Source organism: Aspergillus caelatus, assembly GCF_009193585.1.
Source record: "Aspergillus caelatus strain CBS 763.97 unplaced genomic scaffold BDV27scaffold_342, whole genome shotgun sequence".
Taxonomy (NCBI): domain Eukaryota; kingdom Fungi; phylum Ascomycota; class Eurotiomycetes; order Eurotiales; family Aspergillaceae; genus Aspergillus; species Aspergillus caelatus.
The window spans coordinates 1-25,319 of record NW_022475605.1 but is presented as its reverse complement, the minus strand read 5'-3'; the positions used below and the strand labels follow the sequence as shown (position 1 = coordinate 25,319).

General features: G+C 48.6%; 9 protein-coding genes across 9 annotated transcripts; 6 read left to right on the top strand and 3 right to left on the bottom strand.

Annotated features, from left to right (window-relative positions):
- Positions 1-160: 160 nt before the first annotated feature.
- BDV27DRAFT_150539 (mismatch repair ATPase MLH1) lies at positions 161-2,536 on the top strand (the record flags this gene model as incomplete). Its single annotated transcript, XM_032071235.1, has 4 exons — positions 161-256; positions 313-492; positions 546-812; positions 866-2,536. 4 exons carry the CDS (start codon positions 161-163, stop codon positions 2,534-2,536), a joined length of 2,214 nt encoding a protein of 737 aa, XP_031921417.1.
- Positions 2,537-3,047: 511 nt separating this feature from the next.
- pps1 (tyrosine/serine/threonine protein phosphatase PPS1) lies at positions 3,048-6,278 on the bottom strand. Its single transcript, XM_032069097.1, has 8 exons — positions 6,027-6,278; positions 5,863-5,891; positions 4,869-5,794; positions 4,723-4,809; positions 3,776-4,672; positions 3,583-3,703; positions 3,478-3,534; positions 3,048-3,394 (listed from the first exon to the last, which is right to left on the bottom strand). Exons 3-8 carry the CDS (start codon positions 5,623-5,625, stop codon positions 3,271-3,273), a joined length of 2,043 nt encoding a protein of 680 aa, XP_031921416.1. The 5' UTR covers positions 5,626-5,794; positions 5,863-5,891; positions 6,027-6,278; the 3' UTR covers positions 3,048-3,270.
- A 1,985-nt stretch (positions 6,279-8,263) lies between these two features.
- On the bottom strand, positions 8,264-12,260 carry BDV27DRAFT_150537 (tRNA methyltransferase PPM2; the record flags this gene model as incomplete). Its single annotated transcript, XM_032071234.1, has 8 exons — positions 8,264-8,716; positions 8,780-9,070; positions 9,132-10,828; positions 10,898-11,262; positions 11,335-11,552; positions 11,634-11,729; positions 12,010-12,078; positions 12,198-12,260. 8 exons carry the CDS (start codon positions 12,258-12,260, stop codon positions 8,264-8,266), a joined length of 3,252 nt encoding a protein of 1,083 aa, XP_031921415.1.
- A 27-nt stretch (positions 12,261-12,287) lies between these two features.
- Positions 12,288-13,799, top strand: BDV27DRAFT_150536 (phosphoinositide binding protein ATG18; the record flags this gene model as incomplete). The annotated part of the gene is made up of 4 exons (XM_032071233.1): positions 12,288-12,339; positions 12,399-12,553; positions 12,708-12,867; positions 12,925-13,799. The coding sequence occupies 4 exons, from the start codon at positions 12,288-12,290 to the stop codon at positions 13,797-13,799; spliced, it is 1,242 nt and encodes a 413-aa protein (XP_031921414.1).
- Positions 13,800-14,766: 967 nt separating this feature from the next.
- On the top strand, positions 14,767-16,252 carry BDV27DRAFT_169553 (tRNA(Phe) (4-demethylwyosine(37)-C(7)) aminocarboxypropyltransferase). Its single transcript, XM_032075069.1, has one exon. It carries the CDS (start codon positions 14,774-14,776, stop codon positions 16,139-16,141), a length of 1,368 nt encoding a protein of 455 aa, XP_031921413.1. The 5' UTR covers positions 14,767-14,773; the 3' UTR covers positions 16,142-16,252.
- A 258-nt stretch (positions 16,253-16,510) lies between these two features.
- On the top strand, positions 16,511-17,683 carry BDV27DRAFT_150534 (kinase-like domain-containing protein; the record flags this gene model as incomplete). Its single annotated transcript, XM_032071232.1, has 4 exons — positions 16,511-16,528; positions 16,583-16,655; positions 16,709-17,233; positions 17,304-17,683. 4 exons carry the CDS (start codon positions 16,511-16,513, stop codon positions 17,681-17,683), a joined length of 996 nt encoding a protein of 331 aa, XP_031921412.1.
- A 371-nt stretch (positions 17,684-18,054) lies between these two features.
- On the top strand, positions 18,055-19,007 carry BDV27DRAFT_137893 (Mth938-like domain-containing protein). Its single transcript, XM_032069096.1, has 2 exons — positions 18,055-18,669; positions 18,758-19,007. The coding sequence occupies exons 1-2, from the start codon at positions 18,165-18,167 to the stop codon at positions 18,952-18,954; spliced, it is 702 nt and encodes a 233-aa protein (XP_031921411.1). The 5' UTR covers positions 18,055-18,164; the 3' UTR covers positions 18,955-19,007.
- A 124-nt stretch (positions 19,008-19,131) lies between these two features.
- BDV27DRAFT_137892 (alkaline phosphatase) lies at positions 19,132-21,348 on the top strand. Its single transcript, XM_032069095.1, has 2 exons — positions 19,132-20,784; positions 20,847-21,348. The coding sequence occupies exons 1-2, from the start codon at positions 19,284-19,286 to the stop codon at positions 21,164-21,166; spliced, it is 1,821 nt and encodes a 606-aa protein (XP_031921410.1). The 5' UTR covers positions 19,132-19,283; the 3' UTR covers positions 21,167-21,348.
- A 908-nt stretch (positions 21,349-22,256) lies between these two features.
- Positions 22,257-24,794, bottom strand: utr2 (putative cell wall glucanase (Utr2)). The gene is made up of 4 exons (XM_032069094.1): positions 24,454-24,794; positions 23,980-24,174; positions 23,483-23,920; positions 22,257-23,420 (listed from the first exon to the last, which is right to left on the bottom strand). The coding sequence occupies exons 2-4, from the start codon at positions 24,095-24,097 to the stop codon at positions 22,660-22,662; spliced, it is 1,317 nt and encodes a 438-aa protein (XP_031921409.1). The 5' UTR covers positions 24,098-24,174; positions 24,454-24,794; the 3' UTR covers positions 22,257-22,659.
- Between the last annotated feature and the right edge of the window lie 525 nt (positions 24,795-25,319).

The window sequence follows — 25,319 nt, the reverse complement described above, 5'->3', positions numbered from 1 at the left end:
ACAGAAACATCATTAATCGCCAAGCCCACGTCGCGTCAAGGCCATAGTCGCCACTTTCTCATCAGTGCGCATGGTGTTAGCTTCCTAAGCAAATTGAGTAAAGCCGAGCTGATAGACAACAATAGAACTTTATCGATAAGTACAGCTCCATTCGAGACCCATGGATCCTGAAATGGACGTGGATGTCCCAGAGCCTCGTGGCACCAAACGGGCTGCTGAAGAAGATGAAGCTTCGAAAAAACCTAAAAGAATCAGAGTCAGTTCCAACAGCCTGAGCCATGTCTCGACATATCCAACTTATAACGCGACTAGGCTCTTGATCCCGATGTTGTGAATAAGATCGCCGCTGGGGAGATTATAGTAGCTCCTATGCACGCTTTGAAAGAATTGATCGAGAATGCAGTTGACGCTGGCTCAACGTCCCTCGAAATTCTGGTAAAAGATGGTGGACTGAAACTGCTTCAGATCACAGACAATGGCCACGGCATAGACGTGAGTCAAATCCGTCAGCATTGGTACGCAAAGCGATCACTAATTTAACAAAGCGGGATGACCTGCCCATTCTCTGTGAAAGGTTCACCACCTCGAAGCTAAAACAGTTCGAAGATTTATCATCCATTGGTACGTACGGTTTCCGTGGCGAGGCATTAGCTAGTATCAGCCATATAGCTCATCTCACCGTAACTACCAAAACTGCTGGCTCGAGTTGTGCCTGGAGAGCACATTACAGTGATGGAAAGCTTGTTCCTCCAAAACCTGGGCAACCTGCGGCCCCCAAAGCCACAGCTGGACGAGGTGGCACTCAAATAACTGTGAGCGGAAAGCCAACTTTATCAGCTGCTGCAACTTCAGCTAATTTGATCAGGTCGAGGACCTTTTTTACAATGTCCCAACGAGGCGACGAGCATTCCGTTCAGCGAGTGAGGAATATGCCAAGATACTGGATGTTGTTGGCCGTTACGCCGTACATTGCTCTGGCGTGGCGTTCTCCTGCCGCAAACACGGCGACTCTGGCGTGAGCATCTCAACGCCGGTAGCTGCCAATACCATCGACAGAATTCGTCAGATTCACGGAAGCGCAGTGGCCAACGAACTTGTCGAATTCAAGGCTGAGAACCAGAAGCTAGGATTCCGCTCTTCTGGCTATGTCACAAACGCGAATTACCATGTCAAACGGACCGTTATCCTTCTTTTCATCAACCACCGCTCTGTGGAGTCCACGGCAGTAAAACGAGCAATTGAGCAGACATACTCGAGTTTCTTGCCCAAAGGCGGACATCCATTTGCCTATATCGACCTGGAAATCGAACCGCATCGCGTGGATGTGAATGTCCATCCAACAAAGCGCGAAGTCAATTTCTTAAACGAAGATGAGATCATCGAGTGTATATGCCAGGAGATCAAGTCAAATCTTACCCAGGTTGACTCAAGCCGAACTTTCTTGACACAAACTCTTCTTCCTGGTGTTAGAACGATGGAACCGGCGCCTCGCGACCCCGAGTCAACAGACGCTGAAGGCCGTACTCCTAAAACGCCTGCAACAATGAAAAAGCCATACGAACATAATCTGGTTCGCACAGACTCCAAAGTGCGCAAAATCACCTCCATGCTGTCCCCCGCAGTTCTCAACACTACAGAAGCGGAAACAACCTCTAGCGTCCTAGACGAAGGACTGCAATACGGAACCACCGATCGCGAACCACTTCGGATCGCCCTCACATCCGTGAAGAACCTACGGGCAAGTGTCCGCAGCGCAATGCACAACACTCTGACGGAAACCATTGCCTCCCACACCTACGTAGGCCTCGTCGACGAGCGACGACGCATAACAGCCATCCAATCAGGAGTGAAACTCTACCTTGTCGATTATGGGATGTTCTGCAACGAGCTCTTCTACCAAATCGGCCTCACAGATTTCGGCAACTTTGGCGTCATAAAACTAGACCCAGCACCTAAGCTCATCGATCTCCTCCAGATCGCAGCCGAGGCCGAACGAGAAGCCCCCAGCAGCCAAAAAGCTAAGTCAAACGAAGAAAATGAGAAAAATGAAATCTTCGACAACGCACCAGACCTAGTCGCCAGAGCACTCATAGACAGACGCGAGATGCTCGATGAGTATTTCTCCCTCCAGATCTCTGCAGATGGCGAATTGCTCTCCCTCCCACTCTTACTTAAAGGCTATCCCCCGTGCTTGGGGAAACTCCCCCGGTTCCTCCTTCGGCTTGGTCCTTATGTCGACTGGACAAATGAGGAAGACTGCTTCCGCACGTTCCTGCGGGAGCTCGCGGCGTTCTATACACCAGAGCAATTGCCGCCCCCTCCGCCACCAACGGAAAATGATGGGAACGAGGAATCCCCAAATATAGATACAGAAGATGAACTCATTAGGAATCGTCGATTACAGATAGCTCGGATGCTGGAACATGTGGTATTCCCGGCGCTTCGATCTCGCCTGGTTGCGACGAACCGACTTCTTCGGGGTGTTGTTGAGGTAGCTGATTTGAAGGGTCTATATCGTGTTTTTGAACGGTGTTGATTCGTGGAGAGTTGTCAGGAGCCATCTACTACTACCCCTTTAGTCTATTACTACATCATTACCATAATCATATAGGGTATTTGATTGTATCAGAACACTCGCAAGTACCTGGGCGAAAATGATCCTCGCTAGATGCTTTCATGCTATAGCATATCGTAGGTCCACAATCAGGCATGTCAGACTCTCAACGCTTTTAAAGGAAACAATAGAAAGAGGAAATGGAAGTATACCATTCCATGTTACACACCAAGGACACTCCGAAGTGAGAACGGCTGGTCGAAGATGGATCGAAACGCAATGAAACGATATCAAGGGTGAGGGTGATTTGGGTAATTATCTGCCTCGGGTAAGCACAGTATACACATAGCCAATTCAGCTGAAGGTTATTATTATACGGCAAACGCTGACCAGAAAGACATGATTATATACATGACAAGCATATCGTGGCATGCATTGCAAGACGTAACATCATTCGAGTAGATCGCATCCTTTAAACGCCCCCCCCCCCCCCAAAAAAAAAAAAAAGAAAAGTGACCCAAATTTTCCATAATTCGTCCAGCCGTTTCCTTCGTTTATCTTTCATGCCACACATATCAATCGTTATCAAAAATCAGATTACTTCTGTATCATGACAATTGGTGTTAAAACACTGCATAACGGCTAAACGTGCCGTAACGCTCTGAGGCGAAAATTATCATTCGCAGTCCAAACCTAAGATATCGCTCGATGTTTGCTTATCTCGAGTATGGTTTGTTCATCAATGCAATTTCACGAGCCACTGTGGGCCATTCAAGTTCTCTCTTTGGAGACTTGTTCTGTCTCTGCAACAGCAGTTCTTCCCATTTCAGGAGTTCGTAGCTGAATGGTTGCGTTAGCCGAAGCGTCGGAAAGGTGATGAGCAATAAAATAAGCTGCACAAAATCGGAACTTGGGGGTCTTACACAAAGCGCAGATGTGGCTGGATGATAACATTAAGCCGTCGTGCGCGAACAAAACAACTACTCCTGTCAGCTAAAGCTTACCAGTGTGTCTTGAATAATACTTACTATGCCCTTGGGAACGAAAGGCCTAATGATGCCATAACTTCTGCTATGCAGATGGTCGCTGATCGCGAAACCCCTACTCGGCAATGGACTAAAGTAGCCGTTCCGTGCTTTTTCCCTTTTCCTACAGTGCCATCATGTTAGTTGACATTATACTCTGGACGATAGCCTCATGGGACAGATAGCTGGTACTTACGGATAAAATCTAAGCAACGCTCAAGTTCCTGAGTCAATGGGTCTATGCCATTGTCTTGAACCTGGGTAACGTGCATAATATTGTCCGCGCCGAACTTAGCCACCTCGGAATCAGTCCAAGTAACTGACTCGCCAACACTCAGAATACGTCTGATGCCCAAAGCCCACAGCATTTCTGGGTTATTTGCGTGTGATAAATTGCCGAGATACATATATGGCAGGATGCGACTGGGGAGCGAACCATCGAAATAACTGAACCAGCGAGGGTCAGCGAGCTCGGTAAGACTGCCTATTGGTGTCGCAGGGCTTTCGTGTAATAACTTCGCCTGGACTGCGCTTAGAAATGTGACGTCAGATGGGTAGGCAAAGAAGTTCCGCTTTTTGTCGCAGTGGAGTTTAAGCCAGGCGTCAGGCGCTGTCACACCCTCGGCAAACATGACGTAGGCGATGACCAGCAATGAGCTTTCTGTATAGCCGTCTGGGCAGTGAATAAGTATCTTGCGAGGTTTCTTGGGAATAGGATCCATGGCGATATCCCCGTCGGCATCCGGTCGGCTTTCTGGTTCGTCTGGATTTGCTAAGTAGTAGAGCCACCGCACGGTGTTGACGAGATCATCCACCTCCCTATCATCACCTGATGGCGGAAGAATAGACCCAGACGAAGGGAACTCCAACCGCTGGGGCCCATCATCGAGTTGCTTATTCAGTTTCGCCAGGAATCGAGGGCCCGGGAGGCTCGCAAAGTCGCTCGCCTCAATCAACAGATCAAAATACTCTCCAGTTGTAGGCTCACAAGTCCCAGGTCTTAATAGATAATCAGGGGTTGGCCCTTGCCAGACATTGGTCGAAATCTCAGAAGCCCGGGACATGTCACACATTTCCCACCGTTCCCATTGAACTGATCCTCTGTTAAGCTTGGGTCTGTGAAAAACGGGGTGGAATACCTACAGAAATCCATAGTGTGGCCAGTGAGTTGTCCACGGGCGTTAATGGCAACGATGCCAGGGGCACGTTGTTCGACTTCGGAAAAGGTAGCTGTTGATGGTTAGCTCTTGCCCGACACCAATGTCTGTGGGCGACAAGTCTCTACTTACACGAGAGGACGAACGTATTATAGACCGGTAAAACCTGTTCCAGATCATTCTTGCTTCTCCAACGATGTTGTGCAGCTGCAACTCTTCCTGCAACGTCTAGTAGCTGCTTTCGGGTAACGCTATCTTCTCCGTAGATGACAATGTCAGACAGAGGAGCTAATTTCGCAGTCTGAATCTGAAAGTTGCGCACAGAAAACCCTTCCCGAGGGTCGACCGCAAGGAACTCTGTAGTTGATGGGGCAAGGACCTCATCGAGAGATACTGCTCCTTTCAGTCTCCCTCTGATTAGATCTCCGCCAACCTTGATAATAGTAATGCCCCGCCAAACTCTGGGGATTCGACGAAGAGAGCGTTTCCGATTTGTGAAAAACCCCAACTGTAGATGGTTGTCGGGATGGAGCCCGTGTAACCATGGGAAAACCTTGCTAGGGTCTGGGAGCGGCTGGGAAGCCCAATGGTCTAGGGCTGATTCTAGAGTAACTGCATCTATCGAATACACCGCGGGTGAGCTCGACAGCTGCTTGTAGCTATCCGGTGGATATAGAATGGAAGATGTCTGGTCTGTGATTTCCTCCTTGTGCAATAGTGATGCATTTTGAGATATGACTGGGGCGGGACCCTCCGGACAGAACGGCAGATGTTTGTTTGGAATCGGCGAAGGGTTTCTATTCAGACTCAGTGCTGGCGAAATCCCCGTGGGTGGAGGGGTTGAATGCCGCAGCGTCTGCTGCTGTTGCTGTACCACGACTGTCGCCATGGTGCTCGAACAAGGTTCGTGTCAAATGTATGTTAAGTGCAGGGAAACAAGTATATAGGATCAATGCTAAGGCTGAGTATATCCAGATAGTCTGAGCGACGATCGATCAACGACACATCCTTTACAAAATCGCTCGACATGCAATTGTATCCACATGCGTGAGAGCTGTCTGTATTGTTGTTCGGGTTAGTATTTGGTTGTTTTCAGATGTTCAGTCGAAAAGGGCATATAGCATACATCGCACGCTTCAAGAAGATTCCGCAGGCCTAAGAAAGAGCGTAAAATGAAAGTCAGCAGATGAATTGAGCGACATTACTTTGAAGTGATCGGATCGACAGTCGGATTGGTTCGCACCCAACAAGGAGGGGAGGACATTACGTAGGAGACCGGATAATACCCACAGTAATAAGGGAATGCCCCACAGCGATAAGGGAACTTTGATATGTACCGGAGAAGGTCTGCAACAGGTTCTAATCACAAACACCCCAGGAAGAGAAAAATTCCATGAGAAGGGGGAGAATGAAAAGCCACAGAAGGGTGAGGAAATGAAAGATGGGAGAAGGATAGAAAATGAAAGCCTGGGTTAAGTATAGTCGACGGGTGGATTGGGGATATTTTCACCTTGTCGCACAGAAATCAAGTATGTAGAAAAGTACGGGGGTGGGGAGGGGTAAAGCCTAGTACTAGTAACTCACGGCTAACTCTTTCCACACTAGTAAGGCCCCCATTTCATGAGAGCCTGAGCATGGGGGGTGTTTTTTGTTTGGTATCATGCGAATTAATTCATCTTTATTTTTCATTTCCCCTCTATTTTCCTCTTAATTATTACTTAAATATCTCTCGGGATTAACCCCTCTCTATTGAATGATTTTTCTTTCTTTCAACTTATCATGTCAATTATAAAAAATACTCATTCATCAATTACCTATTTTCTCAATAGTGTCTTTTTTTCTTATTTGAAAATGAATGTACGTACATAGTAATTTCTGCCTCATCACGACTATATCGCCATCCTGGTTTTTCGGGCATCCGTTCCCCACATCTGATTGGGGATTTGACCTACGGGGTACTAAAAAGAACATATAACAACCGTATTACCGTTTGCGGCCAATGATCCTTCCATCCGTTCAGTTCCATTCAAATCTGCAAATCTATCTCAGGCCTTCCCTGACCCCTAAGGCATGAACTAAAAAAGAAAAGGTGCCCGCACTGATTACATACGGTACGGAGTACAATCTATTTTTCTTAATAATTATCAGTCTTTGGCCCCCCCCCCACACCACCTCGACAGAACACCCCGAAGTCTTGACGCCAACACTTCAAGGGTAAGGTCCAATAAGACCGGGAGGACGGACCCTTTCAACGCTCTGGACCATCTGAAGGCGACACAAGGAAAGGAGCAAGATTGTCCATCCCAGCGAATGGGATCGTTCCTCCAACCTCTCCAGAGCCACTAAACGAAGTGGTTCGATCTCGGTCTTGATTATTGGTTTGGGACATCCGCATGGTCTCCTTCCCATCCCCTACCCATGTCTATCAAGCATGGATCCATGGTGCTGCTGTGTCATGGGTCCTCCCACTCCTCGGATTATTCAACGAGTAACACATGAGTCGGAAATGCTTTGAATGACGCTGAGATCTGGTAATCCCCGTTTTATCCCACACCACTATTTCCGATTCGGGGTGAGAGAAAAAGGTACCGATTGGTGGCAGAATAATTATCAATCTGGTTTTTGACTTTTCTCAAGGTATTATTCTTATCCTAATACATTTACCTCTAGATAATAAGGCGGATGGTTTGAACCTCGGAGTGGGACCTGCATCTTCTCACCTGCAGCACGGGACATGGAAATGTGTCACTGGTTCATCGCTAAAGATGGCCATGGATTATAGCACTAACGGGTCGTAACTCTCTGATTGGGCACACGACCATTACTCTTTCAACAAACAAATAAATGCTGACGTTGCGCAACGTGCCCGAAACTCTGCCATCGCCGGCTTCCAGCTTCTAACTGGCTGCGAACAGTGCCGCATACCTTCACCCGATAGGTAAATAATACAAGAGCAGGCGTTCCTTAGGGTCGGCATGCAGCCTCAGGTTTCTCATCCTATATGAAGACGGGCAATGCATGTTTGTGACATGGCACTAATACAATGCGCGTTTCCTACTTCAAGGGGTTGGCATGACTCACAGGCAACAACAACTGTCCAGACGTGTTTCGTACAGTATGCTGGCGCGTACATGGCCAGATATGACTATCAAACTTATTACTTTTGCTATGATTGAACCGGCACTCTCGGTCGCTTCCTTACATTTCTCCAGACGGAATACTCTTTGAACTACCGGATAGAATATCGAGGCCACCTTTCATGAGGTTCGTAGCGATCTTCTCGCATTGCCAGAATGGTCGTCGCATGAGCTGGTTCGACCGGATCGAGGACAGCTTTCTCGCCTTTCCTCAATTGAAGTAATGCATTAGCCCCGAACGGTGGAGCCCGGGCATTCAAAAACAGAGGTCCACGCTACTTGGCGCAGCACATCTATGAGTCCTTTTTCTACTGGGCGATTGGGCATCAAGGGCGAAATCTCAAATCTTATCCAACTTCTTGTCTGTGTCCGATTGACACGGTAAGTGACTTATTTTTCTGCCCTGTCTTTTAATTCTTGGGCGAGCCTCAGCAGATAGAAGCGGGCCATATCACTTGGAAGCCCATCGAAGGACTTAGCCATCTTCTGGATATCATTCCTCGCCTTCTCGTAGGCCTGCAGGTCACGGTTCCCGTAAACATCCCGACCAGCTGCATACCCTTTAGACAAGTTGCGGAAGAAGACATTGACAGCAACACTGAGATCACCCGTTGGAGATGCCGTGTGCAGCCACAAAGGAGGGATGAATAGGATATCGCCACGCCTCAAGACTGCTTCTTGTGGCGACGTATGGGGAATCGAGGCGACCGATCCATCGCTTTGGAATATATTGATGGTAGAGCTTGAGGCCCCAGGAGGCACATGAAGGTATTGCACATCACTTGGTGGGAAGAGAATGAGTCTCTTCTCGCCACGGATTTGACACAAGACATTCGCCATCACCTGTACAGAGATAAGGATCAGTACTCCTATTCATCCACGTCATGTAACTCACTTCACACTTACGTCGTAATGAAGCCATAATGTGACCGGTCCTGATATCCTAAGTGGCGAGCTGTGAGTGTTATCAGTTACTACGGAGAGCGACTCTGGCAGGCGAAAATCACGGCTTAGACTTGGAAAATCCACAGCCAGGCTGGCAGGTAGTTTAGTCGGCTGTTCGGCAGAAATGCTTCGAAGATACTGACGACCGCCTGCATACACCTCGTCCATGAAGGTGCCGAATGTTTTGGTTGTATATGAGAAATTCTTGGTTTGGAAACTCATGTGTTCCGACTGTGCCTCATGCACAACAATCTAGTTTCATGTTTATTTAGTATACGAAATCAACAAAGTTCATTTGGATTTTCCGGCCCACCTTGTGGTCAGCACCCACGGCACTTGTCAAATATTCTTTGGTCCAGAGTTCTGTGCAGGGGCCAATATCCGACCCTTCGATAATCACCGGCCTACCCTCAGCTAAAATTTCTTGAAATTGTGCGGAATTCTGGACACATACGCGAGGAATTGGTGTGATCACTTCCGCCGCCCCATAAGGTTCGTTCTGGGATTGCGCTGATGGCTTGGATGTCGCTTTTTCCAACTGCGACTTATTTTGTTCCACTGGTTCTGAAACCAAGGTCCAGTCATTTTCAGTAGTCGAATTCACGTCCTGCAGAAGCCATGTGCCCTCGGTCCAATATGTTCCAAATGAGAAACAAACAGCTCCACCACCCAATATCAGGACCTCTTTAGGATCAATGGCACAGGAGACATGGCCTACCAGTAAGGGTCTCGGGCCATCAAGTCTTTTTCCGAGCCCTAGCGCCGAGATGATGGTGTGGTTCGAGGGCCACCCACTGGCAATGCATCTAGTTAACTCTGTCGAATCAAGAAGCATAATTTCCTTGTCATGGGTAATGATTTCTCGAGGAACAATACCACCAACAATGACTAGTCCCCACGCTGCTTGATTGACAGTCGCTCCAAATCGATGGATTTGATTGAATAAGGACGAGGTTCTCTGCAAGTCCTCGGTGTGGTCGGTCAGCTCCATGAATAAAGACCCGTCGCTCCGCTGGTGCAACTTCCATGTGAAGAAATCCCCCAAAATAGTTCCCTCGGCCCCGATTCCTCCAAAGAGTACGCCTGAAGTGTCGTCAATGCTTCCCACACAAGCCCCAAACCGAGCCTTGATATTGATTACGTTGGTCTCAACTTGTTGCCAGCCTTGTTGTTTGCTGCTCCACGCCAACCACGTGTTTAATGTTGTGCCATCGCTCGTCTTACCTCCGTATACGAGAACATATTCAGCATCAAGAGTAACTTTGACAGCACTATGTCTGAATCGGGGGGTCGGAAGGCTCTGAGTCGAGCGCCACTGGTTCCCTTGCCTTACCCAACAATCCTTGAACCCTGATGATGGTGAAGCTCTGCCACCAACTAAAAGACAATCCTGGTTGCTTAAGCCAGTCACTGTATGGCACATCCGTGCAGGGATGTCTCCGGGAGGGAACTCATGAGTTTTGGTGGTACCCTCTGACTTGGTGTATAGTTCTGTTGATGATAAACGAGTCTGCCGACCGAGGCCAGAGTGATGACCAACAGCCTTATCACTGTCAGGAATAACAGCTCCGAACCGTCTTTGGCCACTTCCAGGGGGGCATTTGGCGAGCAACTTGAAATGACCAGACTTATCCGTCTGCGGATCAAGCCCGGTTACTGTTCTTGTGGCCTTATCCGAGATCCGAGGCCTAGTGGAGGCGTGCAGAAGGAAGTAATGAGACCCAAAAAGCGCAAACTCTTCCCACTCATCAAAAGGCTCAATGGCATCAAGTGACGCTCTCAACGAGCCGTCCACGAATTCATCGTCCGACCATAAGTCCCAGAGACTTCTAGCATGCGCGTGGTTCCAGCCAGCGTCTTTAAAGCGCTGTTCCTGTTCGTCCAGGGAGGGATATTCGTGAATCGAGTATAAGGGTGCACCAAGCTTTTTAAAATGTTTCATCATTGTCGAAGCGAAAGGATGGTCTGGGCCATCAGGGAAGAATTGTTCCAGTATACAGAACTGAGCATCTTCACTTACAATGTCAGCATTCATTAATCGATAACGTTCAGACAAGTATGCACAGGGGTAATTCTGACCATTGCTTAGCCTTGAAGCCCAGCTGACAACCGCATTGGCGGACTTGACGTCCATATACGTCAGAGAGACTTCGGCCAGGAAAAGAACCGCGCATTCAGAAGGCAGGACTTCTGCTCTAAGCACGTTATCCAACTTAGTGAGGTTTTTCAAGTCGCACCCAACGGCTAGATAGTGCTTGCTGCGAATTTGCACGGCACTATAGTCGGGCAGGAATTCTACATCCTCAAGTAGTTGTGTTATCTCGTCGGCCTTGCGAATAGCCGTCTTCTTATTAACCATGAGTTTCTCGTAATCGATATCCACAAAGGTCGTGTCTCTACACAGGTCGTTGTCGGCACTGAGAAGCATATATGGGAGCGGATCACTACGATAATCTAACTTAGCATACGGTGTCTTTTTGATCGGCCGACTTCCCGGGAGCTTTTCTACGACTCACAATCCACATCCCAGATTCAAGACAAATTTAGGCTTGTCTGATGGCTCTCTCATAAACTTGCGCACTGTCTCCGCCATCGCATGCATGCGCAGCCAATATCCGCGGTTGATCAAAGGCGACCGTCTTTGAGGTTTCTTGACGAAGTAGCGAAAGAAATGAGGCTTGGGGTAGTAAAGCATTTCGACGCTCCGTTTGGAGACAATACTGCTGTTATTTGTCTATTATAGTTAGGCGCAGATAGACTAGGCAAGCAATTGGTGGGGATGTGTGCAGCGCCGCAACAATTCATATAAACTCACCCCCATAACCAAGTCGGCTTCCCTCTCAGCCTTAGAGTTAACTCCAGCCATGGCTGGTTTCTTTGCAGATCCCATAGTGCAATGACCTTCTCTGGACTGTGAAGAGGGAAGTTGCATGGATTTGTTCTGTGGGTTAAATAGCGCCCGCCCTCTAATATTTTTTTTACCCGCCGAAGAACAAGATGTGGCCCGAGCGTCCGAAGAACGGCTCGCTTGCCGCGCCTGACGCCTGACGCATTCAGACCGCGGCAGAACGAACTGCTGTTCAGCGATCCCCCGGACTCTCCGCGGTCAACTTAACTGCTCGTTTCCCAACGTCTTCTTCGTCCAGCGACGATCGCATCCGTGCGTATTTGCCCTGTAGGGAATAACTCACCGTGGAGCTTTGTCGCGAACGCCGTTTGAGAACGAGAGATGTCCGGCGACGATCGTCAGTAACGTGAAGCTGCCCTGTGATGGGATCGGTTGTACCCCTCCGCTCAAAGAACAATAAATTTTATTGATTCCATAAAGGAAGCGCGGTCTCGCTGCTCTACTTTGCTAAGCTCTGGAAGATATATATACTATTCTTGTCGCTTTTCCAAGTCTACAGTACACTTTAGAGAAGAGAACTGGATTGGACGTCATCGCTCCACTCGATCGCCTCCAGACAAGATGGCAATGAACTTCGTGACCTTCAACCAGGACTACAGCTACTTGGCTGTGGGTAAGGACTTCCCTTAAGCCATTTCATTCTTTCTTAGGATGTTTCTTAACGGCTTGCAGCGACTGCCAAGGGGTTTCGCATATTCACAACAGACCCTTTCGCCAAGAGCTATGAGACCAAAGAAGGGAACATTGCTATAATCGAGATGCTATTTTCGACATCTTTGGTCGCGTTGATTCTCTCACCACGTCGCTTGCAAATCACTAATACAAAGGTTCGTAGAATCCTTGCGCATGCAAATCAAGGACCGTATCGCCTCCCGTATGAAGAATCGAGTCATTTGAACCACCCAGCCTCTAATGCGTTTCACTGCCTGTGACTCTACATGTCCTTAAGAATCTATTCTAACATCTCCCGGGTTCTTATAGCGCCAATCCACAATATGCGAGTTGACGTTTCCCACCACTGTCCTGGCGGTTAAATTAAACCGGAAACGGCTCGTCATCGTTCTAGAAGACCAGATCTATCTCTATGACATCCAGACCATGAAGCTACTATATACCATCGAGACGTCTCCAAATCCAAGTGGTAAGGGCTTATATTCTTGACCATCTTTGATTTGGCCCTGATTTTAACATCTCACAGCAATCTGTGCTCTGTCTCCCTCCTCCGATAATTGCTATCTCGCATACCCTCTTCCACATAAAGCTCCGCCTACATCCTTTACTCCTCCGTCCCATGCGCCTCCCGGGAACACACATATTTCACCTACGAGCGGCGAAGTACTGATATTCGATACACTGAAGCTAGAAGCAATCAATGTCATAGAAGCCCATCGATCTCCACTAGCATGCATAACTCTCAACAGTGATGGTACTCTGATAGCTACCGCTTCTGATAAAGGGACTATCATTCGGGTCTTCTCCGTTCCTGACGGACACAAGTTATATCAATTCAGGCGAGGCTCGATACCTTCCAGGATCTACAGCATGTCGTTCAACACGACCTCCACCCTCCTTTGCGTCTCATCCTCCACCGAAACTATACATCTGTTCAAGTTGAGTCAAGGTCAATCTTCGGAAAATTCTCTGGCATCCCCTTCGGTGCCCCAAAGAACCATGAGCCAGAGCTCTCTAAGCAACTCTCCGGATGAGGATGAAACAGGTGGTGACAAAGACTCGGCCGAATTCTCTTCTAGGAAACACAATGGCACCCTGATGGGCATGATCCGACGAACCTCACAAAATGTCGGAAACTCATTTGCTGCCAAGGTGGGTGGTTATCTTCCGAAAGGTGTTAGTGAGATGTGGGAACCAGCGCGAGACTTTGCCTGGATCAAACTTCCGAAGTCGAATCCCGGGCCCGGGGGTAATGGCAACACCGGACCCCTGCGAAGTGTTGTAGCAATGAGCAACAACACGCCCCAAGTGATGGTGGTGACTAGCGACGGCAATTTCTACGTTTTTAGCATCGATCTTTCGAAAGGAGGAGAAGGAACCCTAACCAAACAATACTCGTAAGTAATCCTTGTTGCTTGGGCCCCATTAACAGTGCTAATCTGAATTCCAGAGTGCTTGATGCAAATGATAGGTTAGGATACTCCGTGACGGATTATTGACCGTCTTTCCCCATATTACTTACTAAGAGCTTACGTTCGTTACGACTCATTCTGGTGTTGTGCCTTATAACCATAGTTGACAACAGCGGGTTTGATTTTATCTACTCTCTTTAATTAATCAATCATCTAGTCACGCATCCCTTCACCTTCCCCAGTTTGAGGCATCCAATGTATTCCTCTTAGCATTGGCTGTTTCTACCTGCTTTCTGTTATTCCCAGCCATCTCATGGACTATCTTTAGTACCATACTACTTTCACGTCGCATTTTCAATATATCCTAATATGAAGACGAAGATCCATGCATTAACATCATTCTGTTTCAGTAGAGAGTCTCGTGTAAGTTCTACAAGAACTTGGCACGTTGTACTATATGCGCATTTCAAGAATGCATGGTTCGTTTTTGACGCAAAAGCGTATCGTGGATCTATGATGCCAACACTCCTTCCCCAAATCCTGAGGCGCAAGTCCACCAAGTAAAGAAGATATTTAAAGAGGACATACGTAAATATTTCTATCGCTCAGTCTATACCGTATTGTAGATACCGGTCACATGACACAGGTAGTGAAAAGTGGAAAATATCATCAGAAATTGACGATTTGTGAAAATTAACGAAGTCCGCCGAGCTCGACTATAAAATAGAGACAATAAAACAGCGACTCTAAGATCGCAAATCTGCAGGCGTTATCAGCCTATTTGCGGAGAAATTGTGCCTGCTTACCAAGTCACATATCCACTGAATACCAACGATATATAAACCCAGACACAAAATGCAACCACAAGAATCATAATTGCATATAAAAAAGGAAAGATATACATCCAGTACTACATACAAATCCCACCAACCCCCAATACCCAACCCAACACAAATATCAAAAATGAACCAAGAAACAGCAACAACAACAACAACAACAACACCCCTATCACAGCTCCCCACCACCAAAAAGCTCACTCGCCATGAAAAAGGCAGCAAAAAACCACACCAGAAATCCTTCAACCCGCTCCAAATCGGCATCCAAGACTTTGTGACAAACAACATCCCCCCAGAAACACTTTCCCAATATGGCCTCTCACCAGAGACCCTACAAACAAGTCTCCCAAAACGCTTCACAGTCTATGAGCCCATGCTCCTCCTCCCCGTGAATGCCTTCAGCAGCCCTTCAGCCTGGGGCGCCCTGTACCAATCTCTAACAGCCCCGCAGCAACAGGCCCTCTACGCCTCGCTGGTAAAGGCCTTCAGCCGCATGGGCGTAACGCACGTTGCCATCAACGCGCCCATAGCGCTAACAGACACACAAGGCCACGAGAACCGCATGCGCAGTCCCGCGGGCCTTGTCCCGCTGTACGGCGACTTTGGGCCTCCTGCTGGTGCTAGTACTGATTCTTCTTCTTCTTCTTCCGCTGGTGAAGAGTGCCAACCGAGTGACGAGGACCTGGAACGGGCGTTCTGGGTGCGCACGATGCAGAACCATGGGATTGTGCAGGTCTGGGCGCCGCTTTATACGATGTTCTCGCGCGGGAACGTTACTGAGAAAGCGCGGGTTTTGGGCCATGGGCCGGCGCCGTTTGAGGGGCTGGAAGTGGGCGAGTTGGGCGGGCAGACTCTTTCGGATGTGGGCATTGTGGATATGTATGCTGGGATTGGGTATTTTGTGTTCTCGTATTTAAAACGGGGGGTGAAGCGGGTTTGGGGGTGGGAAATCAATGGGTGGTCGGTTGAAGGGCTTCGACGAGGGTGTGAGGAGAATGGCTGGGGGTGTAGGGTTGTTAGAGTCCGCGAGGATGGAGGGTTGAGTGAGAGTTTGCTGGACTTGGTGGGCAGCTTGAAGGATACAGATCGCGTGGTCCTCTTTCATGGAGACAATCGGTTTGCGGCAGATATTTTGAGGGAGATTCGTGGTGTGATGGAGGGGAAGGGGAAGGAGAAGTGGAATCGCATTCGTCATGTTAACTTAGGGCTTCTTCCGACGTCTGTTGATGCGTGGGGGAATGCGTGCAGGATGATTGATGCGGAGTTGGGCGGTTGGGTCCATATGCATGAGAATGTGGACGTCCGCGAGATCGAGCAGAAGAAGGGGGATTTCACGTTGGAGATTGGGAGGTTGCGGGCTGAAGCTCTTGGGATGCAGGATCCTGCTGTTGCTTTGGCGGAATGTCGACATGTCGAGCAGGTCAAGACTTATGCGCCGGGGGTCATGCATTGCGTCTATGACATGAAGCTGCTGGCTTGCAGTGAGTTGCAATAGAAGACCGCTCGTTGAACGGATCATGCACCCTTATAGACTGATCAGGCTGGTCCTGAGAGTTCCTTCATCGGTTCTTTTCCGGTTGCAATCGATATGAACCTGTTTGCCGCCGGTATTTACCTATTTCTTGTTATATGTGTGCACGCTTGTCCTGTAGGACCATAGGAATAGTAGACAGACCATTGCTCTTTGAGTCAGTCAAGTACCAATGCTGGAAAGAAGGAACAGGTCCATTCCATGAGAACAAACCCATTCTTTTTTCAACAAAGAGATATAGTCCCGAGTAAATGCTAGGTATGATTAAATACTGTACCCAGCGCCTATCTCCCACCTAAACCAAACCATGCAAGGACCTATCATACCTCCACTATGAAACCGCTGCCACTGGTATGTCAGTCTTTCCACACCCAAGAATGCCTCCTAACATGGACTCCACCGCAGAAAAACTTCATAAATAACAGGTTCGAGCTAATCCGCCCTATAGATAGTGGCGGCGAAGGCAGTGTATACATAGGTACGGCCCAGCTCAACAAAAGTCGAGACCTACAGACCTGATAGCTCTCCAAGCCAGAGATCACCAAACGGGCAAAGAACTAGCCATAAAGCTCTATCATGAGCCAGCAGGCTACAGATCGTATCATCGCGAGGTCAGTGGGTATCGCTACCTGGCTGGACTCATGGGAGTCCCGAAGTTCTACTGGGCAGGACAAGATCAACGATACCATGCCACAGCCATTGAGCTCCTGGGGCCCAGCCTGGGCCATTTGTGGCGCAACTGTGGGCGCAGATTCTCCCTGAAGACTGTACTCCTACTGGCAGATCAGTTGATATGTCGGTTTCAGGAGCTTCACTCGAGAAACTGTGTCCATCGAGATATTAAGCCAGAAAACCTTCTTATAGGAGTTGGGAGGAAGGCGAACAGGGTCTATGTGGCGGATTTGGGCTTCGTCAAGAGGTATAGTGCGCTGAGCGACCATCAGATTTTGAAGCGGGAGCGTCACGATAGGCGTCAATGCGAGAGGAATCCCGGGGTTGGCGTGGGTTTGCAGGGGACAGAGGTATATGCAGGTTGGCGGGCGCATTATGCGAAGCGTACGTTTCTTTTCTCTTTCACTCTTTCACTTCTGTTGTATACTGGGATGAGATTGCTAATCAGATATAGAACAATCCCCCCGCGATGACATGGAAAGCCTAGGATATGTGCTCATTCGTTTCCTCAAAGGCCACCTTCCGTGGGAGAGGTTCTGGGCAACAACTGGTACAGACTTGGAGAGACAAATAGCCGTGGCTGAGATGAAGCGCAATATACATGTCGAACAGCTTTGCAAAGGCCTGCCGCCTGCGTTCAATCTATACTTCCTGCATGTCTTTTTGAAGGCGACGCCTGACTACGCCTATCTGCGAGAGACTTTCCGGAAACTGTTTCGGCGTGAAGGGTTCAGAGACGACCAGATATATGACTGGACGTTCAAACAGGAGGCGGAGCTTCTACGGCAGCATTGCAACAATAGGCTTAAGGAAAGAGTGAAACAGTTTCTATAACGACATACTAGTAGTGCTATTTGGTGTTAACCTTACGGAGTACTTTGTGGAAACTTCTGCGGGCATTTGATGATAATAGGTCTCTGCTTTTAGTTTAGATGGCAGTATCCCATCCAGAACTAGCCCGGCTTAGCACAACGAGTGCTGTTAGTTTCTGTTGCACTCCGCTATCCTAACTTTCAACGTGCAACCTTGAAGGATAATGGAGGCAGATGTAAATAACTTCACTGGATCTACTTGAGTTGAATGGTCCAATGATAACCGATACTACGAAGTCTTACTCATCATTGTTGCCTGAGGCTGTCAGGTATCGTTTACATCACGGGCTATCGATCATCGCAACTCCAGATTAAATCTCCATCTCCACTCGTATTACTTCGCTCTCGATCCCTTTGACCGGATCCCTTTGACTAGGTCCCGAACTCGACAAGCCAATACTAATTATTTCCGAGGAATATATTACATTCACATCATCGTCACGATGCACCCTCCAACACCCCAATTGCTCCGCGCTTTGCGCACATCCATCTCGGCTCCCAAGGTTACCAACCAACTTTGCGCGAACGCCCGCTGGGTATCTCCCATCTCTCGAATCACCCCCTACGTACAAACATACCGCAGCAACAGCAGCCATGCCCGCCCCGTACGGATGGTACCTCGTGCACACACCGCAAAGCCAGCGAGCCGCGATCGGGGCCCGCAGTCAACAGAAGATACGCAAACGGACTTTGCTGCGCTGAACGTGCTCGGAAATATCCCCGCACCTACTACCGCTATTGATGCTTGTCTAGACAATGGATTTCATTTGGATAATGGCCTCAAGCTCACAAACGGCGATGGTCTGTTGCTTGTTGGAGGCGAAGCTTTCTCATGGAGGCCGTGGACAGCGATGAGTGGGGAAAAGAATGCTATGGTGAACAAGAAAGGCCAGTTTGAGGTTGACGAACAAGCTTGGGGTCTTTTAGGACTCGTGTGGCCTCGCCCCGGTAGGTTTTATTTTTATTTTTATTTTTTCTTTTTTCTTTCTGATCCTCTTCTTGGGGGGGGCTTTTGCTAACTGAATGCTACGGGCAGACCTCTTGATTATTGGTATGGGCGCTTCTGTCTTTCCTCTTTCCCCTGAGACCAGGAGACAAATCAATGCCTTGGGTGTTCGTGTTGAGGTTCTGGATACTAGGAATGCCGCTGCACAGTTCAATCTGCTTGCGACGGAAAGAGGAGTGTCTGAGATCGCGGCGGCTATGATTCCGATTGGGTGGAAGGGACGGTAGATGCTCTTCGTCGGAGGAATCTTGTACAACTATATCAAACTTTTAGAATTGTGTAATATTATATGCCATGTTCAGAGTACTCCGAAATGATCTACCAATAGTTCGACTATGCAGAGGAGACTAACTGAATACGGCAATTTCAGGCCCCCCTGGGCAACGTGACGTATCAAAAGCCCCGTGCCAAGCCCATACCCCAACTCACCTGAATCGATCTCTCCTCACCGTCTCCCTTTCTCCTCATTCCCATAACACCTCTCTATCCGATGTCTGTGATCCAGCCCCATTGCAATTAAGCATCTAAGTCGATCTCTGAAGGCAATCCGTCAGCCATGGCGCGAGAAGAGCCCCTTTTGGCTCCGCGCCCTTCCTCCGACCACTCCTCGATTCGGAATGCAGAAGAAGAGGATGCCTTACTAACAGGCGAACGCACCCACCGTGAACAGCAACGCAGCAAATGGGCCTTCTGGAAAGACGTCGGTCTCTTCTCCTGGGCATTCATTGCTACCATCGCCGTGATAGTCCTCGCCGTAGTTTACCAGCATGAAACGAGCAAAAACCATAACGCAAAGCAACCCTGGGGCCCCGGAGGCAAGCCGACCGGAAAGCGGAACTTGATCTTCATGGTCTCCGATGGAATGGGACCCACTAGTTTGACTATGACTAGAAACTACAGACAATTCACGGAGGGACTGCCCGTGGACCAGACCCTCGTGCTGGATGACCACATCATTGGTACTTCCCGAACGAGATCCAGCAACAGCCTTGTCACCGATTCGGCGGCCGGTGCTACTGCCTTCTCGTGCGCCCAGAAGAGCTACAATGGAGCTATCTCCGTACTGCCTGACCACTCGCCTTGTGGAACTGTGCTTGAGGCTGCTGCCTTGGCTGGTTATAAGACCGGTTTGGTCGTCACCACTCGGATTACGGATGCTACCCCTGCCTGTTTTGCTTCGCATGTCAACCTTCGCCAATATGAGGATCGTATTGCGGAGCAGGAGATCGGCGAACACCCGCTAGGCCATGTAGTGGATTTGATGTTCGGTGGTGGACGCTGCCATTTCCTCCCCAATACAACGGAAGGCAGCTGCCGTGGCGATGACCGGGACTTAGTAGAGATCGCAAGCCAAAAGGGCTTCCACTATCTGAACGACCGGAAGGCCTTCGATGCCCTGAACGGCGGCTCGGAAGCCAAGCTGCCGCTCCTGGGTCTCTTCGCGGAGAAGGACATCCCCTATGAAATCGACCGTCGCAGCCAGGACGGTGTATACCCATCCCTGGAAGAAATGACCCGTACCGCACTCAAGACCCTCAGCCAAGCCACCGCAGACAGCGACAAGGGCTTCTTCATTTTGATCGAGGGCTCCCGCATCGACCACGCCGGACACGGAAACGATCCCGCAGCACAGGTCCACGAAGTCCTAGCCTACGACCGGGCCTTCGCAGCCGTCCTTGAGTTCCTGGAGCAAGACTCTACCCCAGGAGTGGTGGTCAGTACCTCCGACCACGAAACGGGCGGTCTGGCTGCGGCCCGACAGCTGCATGACGCTTATCCGGAGTACAAATGGCTGCCAGGCGTCTTAGCTAACGCTAGCCATTCCTCTGAGTTTGCCGGCGCAGCACTCAGGGAATACCTCTCCAAGAATACGGATGCCAAGTCTCAGCGCAAATTCGCTCGCGAACTATTGGAGAAATCCCTGGGCGTTTTCGATGCGACGGATGCGGAAATCGACCATCTTCTTGATCCCAAACTGCCTTATACTAAAGACTACGTTTTTGCCGAAATCATCAGCCGTAGGGCGCAGATCGGCTGGTCCACGCATGGACATTCAGGTATGTTCCCCTCCCCCTCCCTTCTCGGTAGTAGACGTACAAGCTAACAACCCATGGTTTAGCCGTCGACGTGAACATCTATGCCTCTTCGACGAAGGACGCCTGGCGTCTGGTGGGCAACAACGAGAACACCGACGTCGGTGCCTTCCTCTCCGACTATCTCGAAGTAGACGTGGAAGAAGTCACCAGGCGACTCCAAACGCCTAGCGAGTGGGCATGGAAGCCTGAGGTTGAACCCTCCACCTTCACATCTCTCAGCTGGTTGGGAGACCCCTTGGGCGAAGCCGTCCGCACCGAGGGCTTGGATACCTACCATGGAGAATTCAAGAAGCGCTCCATGGACTTAGACACGAGGGAATGTGGCTGTGGAGAACTGCATTGAAAGATACCACAGACCATCTAGCGTTCTTGGAATTGGCGTTCTAGGCTTAATCTATGATTCTATATATGTTGGTTTTGGCTTCTGCTATAGATGTACTGCTTTGTGAAATTGTGTGAAAGGATTGATATCTCCATGATTGTAGTTTGATATACGAGCTCATTATAACTGATACGGATCAACAATAGTTTGGTATCCAATAAGTACGTAGTATACATCTCTTATGACAAATTAACCCTAACAACAAAACGCCAGCCAACACCAATCTATAAGTAAACCCCCCAACAAACTCCAAAATCCCACCCCAAACCCCCTCCCCACCATAAAGAAAGAAAGGAAAAATACACATACAAACCAACCAAAGAAGAAAAAGAAGAAGAAAAGCCGAATCACCAAAACCCCAAACACTCAAAACACCCACCCTCATCCACCCTCTCACCCCTTATATTCCCCCCATTTACCCAATCAACCCCATCAGGACAACAATCGGGGACATTAAAAGGGATATTATTCTCAGATTCCTGGGAATCATAAATCCGCTGAAGCTGTTCCAGGACGTGATAACACAATTGATCGATTTCGAACTTGGTGTGCGGACAGTCCAGGTAGGTGATTTGGATGTAGTAGCACATTTTTTTCTTCCTTTTCTTTTTCTTTCCTTTTTTTTTTTTTTTTTTTTTGGATGCCGTGATTGCTGTTTTTGTTATTGGTGGTGGTGTTTGGGTTTGTTCGTTGATGTGTTGCTTGGGTTGCTGGGATGGTGAATATCAGGTATGGATGTGGGGAGTTTACGAGATGTAGAGGGTTTTGGGTGGGACTGGGTGGGATTCAGCTTGTATTTGAAGTTTTTAACTTAGTTGGTATGGTTGTTCTTGTGTCTTATTACGTGGGTTATTTGGAATTGGATGGATCGTGTTCATCTTGAGTGTAGGGGAACAATGAGTTGGCATTGTGGTTTCGTTGTTGTAGTCAGGAATAAAGGTTCTATCAATGATTGTACTTGAAAGAGCCTGGTGAAAGCAGTGTTGCCGTTGAAGGGAAATATACAGAATGAACAATGTATACGAAACATGCGGATGGACTACAGCAAAAGTAGAAAGCTGTGAAGAAAATTATATTCATTGATCCGATACTCATCCACACCGAGCCAATCAATTAAAAATACATATACTAGCATCAAAACGCAAACAAGGGTATTAGAATGAGTATCAAACGGCATGCAATGCGCCGTTTGCGGCATCGCCACGCGCGATCATTAAAAGCATCAGGACATCCAATCAGAATAAAGTAGTTAACTGGTATAAGGCGACAGACATGAAGAGTGAGGGACCGCCATGTATAGAAGGTAAATTTAACAGGACAGACACACCAAAACCACGTTGGTATGGAGAAAGGGGGGTAAGTGTTATATACCCAAGAAAAGAAAGAAAAAAAAAAAAAGAGAGAGAAGAATATTCAAGAATGAAGGCAAGGGCCCAAAATTGTTAATCACTGGTTCATAGAGCAACCAGCACAACGACAGCGACCAAGACAGCGAAGAAGGAACCCTTCATGACACGCTCGTTCGCAGAGGCAGCGCCATTCGAATTATTGCTGTTATTGCTGTCATCGTTGCTCCCCTGGCTGAATCCAGAATCACCGCTGCCACTGCCACTGCCACTGCTGCCGGTGCTGGTGCTATTTGAGCCACCTGCACCAGGCTCGTTACCAGAGCCGCCGCGGTTTTCAGGAACGCTGTTGCTAGTGGTCGAGCTCGAAGACGAGGACGAAGAGGTGCTGGCGCCGAGATCGGGGTCGAGACCGGTAGCACCAAGAGAGGCGAGCACAGTGTCGTTGTTGGTGAGCTTGAAGGAGCCTTCAAGGCCGTCCTTGTTGGTAAGGATGTACGATTTCTTGCCATCTCCCGAGTTTGACGGAGGGTCATAGCACTCAACGGTGATCTCTCCGAATTCCGCATAGTAGTAACCCTTGTCCTTGATGTCCTCGCTGTCCCAGTCAATCTCACCACCGGCCCACTCAATGGTACCTTCAGCGTTGCTTGCCTGACCGGCGGGCCACAGAGACAACTGCATTCTCGAGGGGGTCTGAGGGAATTGGTAGCGTTTTGCGGTCTCATTCCAGGTTGATTCCCGGGTCAACGTCCGCTTGACATTTCCGTCGACTGACCAGGTGATGGCATCGGGCTTCCAGTCAATTTCATACTCATGCCAGTCGTCGAAAGTGCTGCTGCCCGTAGGAGCCTTTCCACCATTGTTATCTAAGCCAAAGCGTCAGTGTCAGCGTCAGCTATTCCACCGTTGGGGCAGACGAATCACTTACAGTCCAGAACACCCTGCCAGTAGTAATTGGTTTGAACGTTATCCAAGTCGTAGCCGACAAACTCAAAATCAATTTCGTCCTTGACGTCCGAAAGCAGGATAAAAGCAGACACGACACCTTTGCCACGGCTACTCTTTACCTTTCCCTTGATCTTACCATACCAGACGTAGTGGTTGTTTGCGAACAAAGTACCCACGCTGTTCTTGGGCATGGTGAGGATCAGGTTGCCATCCTCAACCTTGGGGAAACCGCTGTAGACCCAATCGGACGCTGATGCGTTGCCAAGATACTTGGTGTTCAGCGCAGCACTGTCGAGGTTGTCCCACTTGTAGGTCTTGCTTTTGCAAACCGGCTCGGCCATGCAGGAGTCAAGACTGAACGACTGCATGGGATCACAGCCGCCGAGACAGTAAGCGCCAGTTCCACACTCGCCATATTCTAACGGAGAAACGTTAGCACGAGCGTTACACTATGTTCGAATAGGGAAGAGAACTCACGCGAGCAGCAAGGGTATTTCTCCGGACATTTGTTATTAGCGTCGCACTTGATAGTGTCGGCCCAAGCGAATGTGGAGGCCAAAGAGGCCAGGAGCAGAGAAGAAACAATGCGAACCATAATGCCGATAATATAAGTACTGTGACAAGGGAATGTGCAGTGATGTGTGACGTTTATACAGGAGACTGCAGCAGGCACTAAGATGTGGGCGTTAGCCACCAGTCTAGTTGACAATTTCCTTTGCTTTTGTTCCCCTCGTCACTGGAGCTTATCGGTATCAGAAGATATAGATCGAACCCCAGGGGAAAAAGAAAAGCAAAGAAAAACAAAATAAAATAGCACTACGGGCATTGATCCCTACGCTAAAAAAAATTAAAAGCAGGTTTATCATACTTTCCAATGACAATCCCAAACACACGTTTTTCACCTCAGCTAAAAAAAAAAAAAAAAAAAAAGGAAAAAGTGAGTGAACCTACCGAAAAGAGAGCGAGAGAGGAATCAATTAAATAAGACCTGTCGCAGGACCACTGATTATTGGACAATATATGAGAATCAAGACCCAATCAACGGGCACGCCAGTTAATGAAGGACCGCGGGACAAAATCGCCGCCGAGAGGAGGAAAGGAGTCAGTAAACGAGGGAAACTAGTAACGAACGAGATCTCCGTGGGTCCTCGTTGAAGGGGGATTTAACACCAAACGAGTCAACAAGTAATGATCCTTGAAGACAAGAAAGGGCCAGCGAAAAATAAGGGAGAGGGAGAGGGAGGAGGACGAGGAGGGGGCGGTTTTCTTGGAGAGGTCGATCGGGGGTGGAAGTTCTTTAAATGAATCCGTCACTCACTAGTAGTCAGTGACTTTGCACTTGTATTCCAGGTACTACAATGGTAAAGTAATCGCCGTTTCCATTAATACGGAGGAACCACGAGACGATGAGCCTTTCCCCACGATTGATGGGTGGCACGGCCACCGGATTAGTCCTACTTAATTGCCTACTCTTCACACCAAGCAATTGATCCCAAAAAGATGCCCAGACGATGTCAAAATTCTGACTCTTCTGACGATTACTTGTTTTTCTAGATCTTGACAGTTCTAAGAAACTATTCTGTGCAGCCATCGGAATGTTCTACAGAGACAAGTTGAAGGTCAACTTTTTGACTCCGAGTCTCCGGAATCGTCATTTGGGAACCTGGATTTGAACATTACATACATACGGTACTGACGATACGTACGGTGCTCCAAGGTCATTGACGAAGGTTCATTTGTTCTTGTCTCCAGTCCCGTGCATACCACAAAAGAACGAAATTGAAAAATAAAAATAAAAATAAATAAATAAATAATGG

Coding starts and splice junctions, on each gene's coding strand:
- BDV27DRAFT_137892 (XM_032069095.1), top strand. CDS start 19,284: ATGGCGCGAGAAGAGCCCCTTTTGGCTCCGCGCCCTTCCTCCGACCAC. Junction 20,785..20,846: donor GTCCACGCATGGACATTCAG/GTATGTTCCCCT, acceptor CCCATGGTTTAG/CCGTCGACGTGAACATCTAT.
- BDV27DRAFT_169553 (XM_032075069.1), top strand. CDS start 14,774: ATGAACCAAGAAACAGCAACAACAACAACAACAACAACACCCCTATCA.
- pps1 (XM_032069097.1), bottom strand. CDS start 5,625: ATGGCGACAGTCGTGGTACAGCAACAGCAGCAGACGCTGCGGCATTCA. Junction 4,810..4,868: donor TAATACGTTCGTCCTCTCGT/GTAAGTAGAGAC, acceptor AACCATCAACAG/CTACCTTTTCCGAAGTCGAA. Junction 3,535..3,582: donor CTTTCGTTCCCAAGGGCATA/GTAAGTATTATT, acceptor TGACAGGAGTAG/TTGTTTTGTTCGCGCACGAC.
- BDV27DRAFT_137893 (XM_032069096.1), top strand. CDS start 18,165: ATGCACCCTCCAACACCCCAATTGCTCCGCGCTTTGCGCACATCCATC. Junction 18,670..18,757: donor ACTCGTGTGGCCTCGCCCCG/GTAGGTTTTATT, acceptor TGCTACGGGCAG/ACCTCTTGATTATTGGTATG.
- utr2 (XM_032069094.1), bottom strand. CDS start 24,097: ATGGTTCGCATTGTTTCTTCTCTGCTCCTGGCCTCTTTGGCCTCCACA. Junction 23,921..23,979: donor GAAATACCCTTGCTGCTCGC/GTGAGTTCTCTT, acceptor TTTCTCCGTTAG/AATATGGCGAGTGTGGAACT. Junction 23,421..23,482: donor CTGGCAGGGTGTTCTGGACT/GTAAGTGATTCG, acceptor GCTTTGGCTTAG/ATAACAATGGTGGAAAGGCT.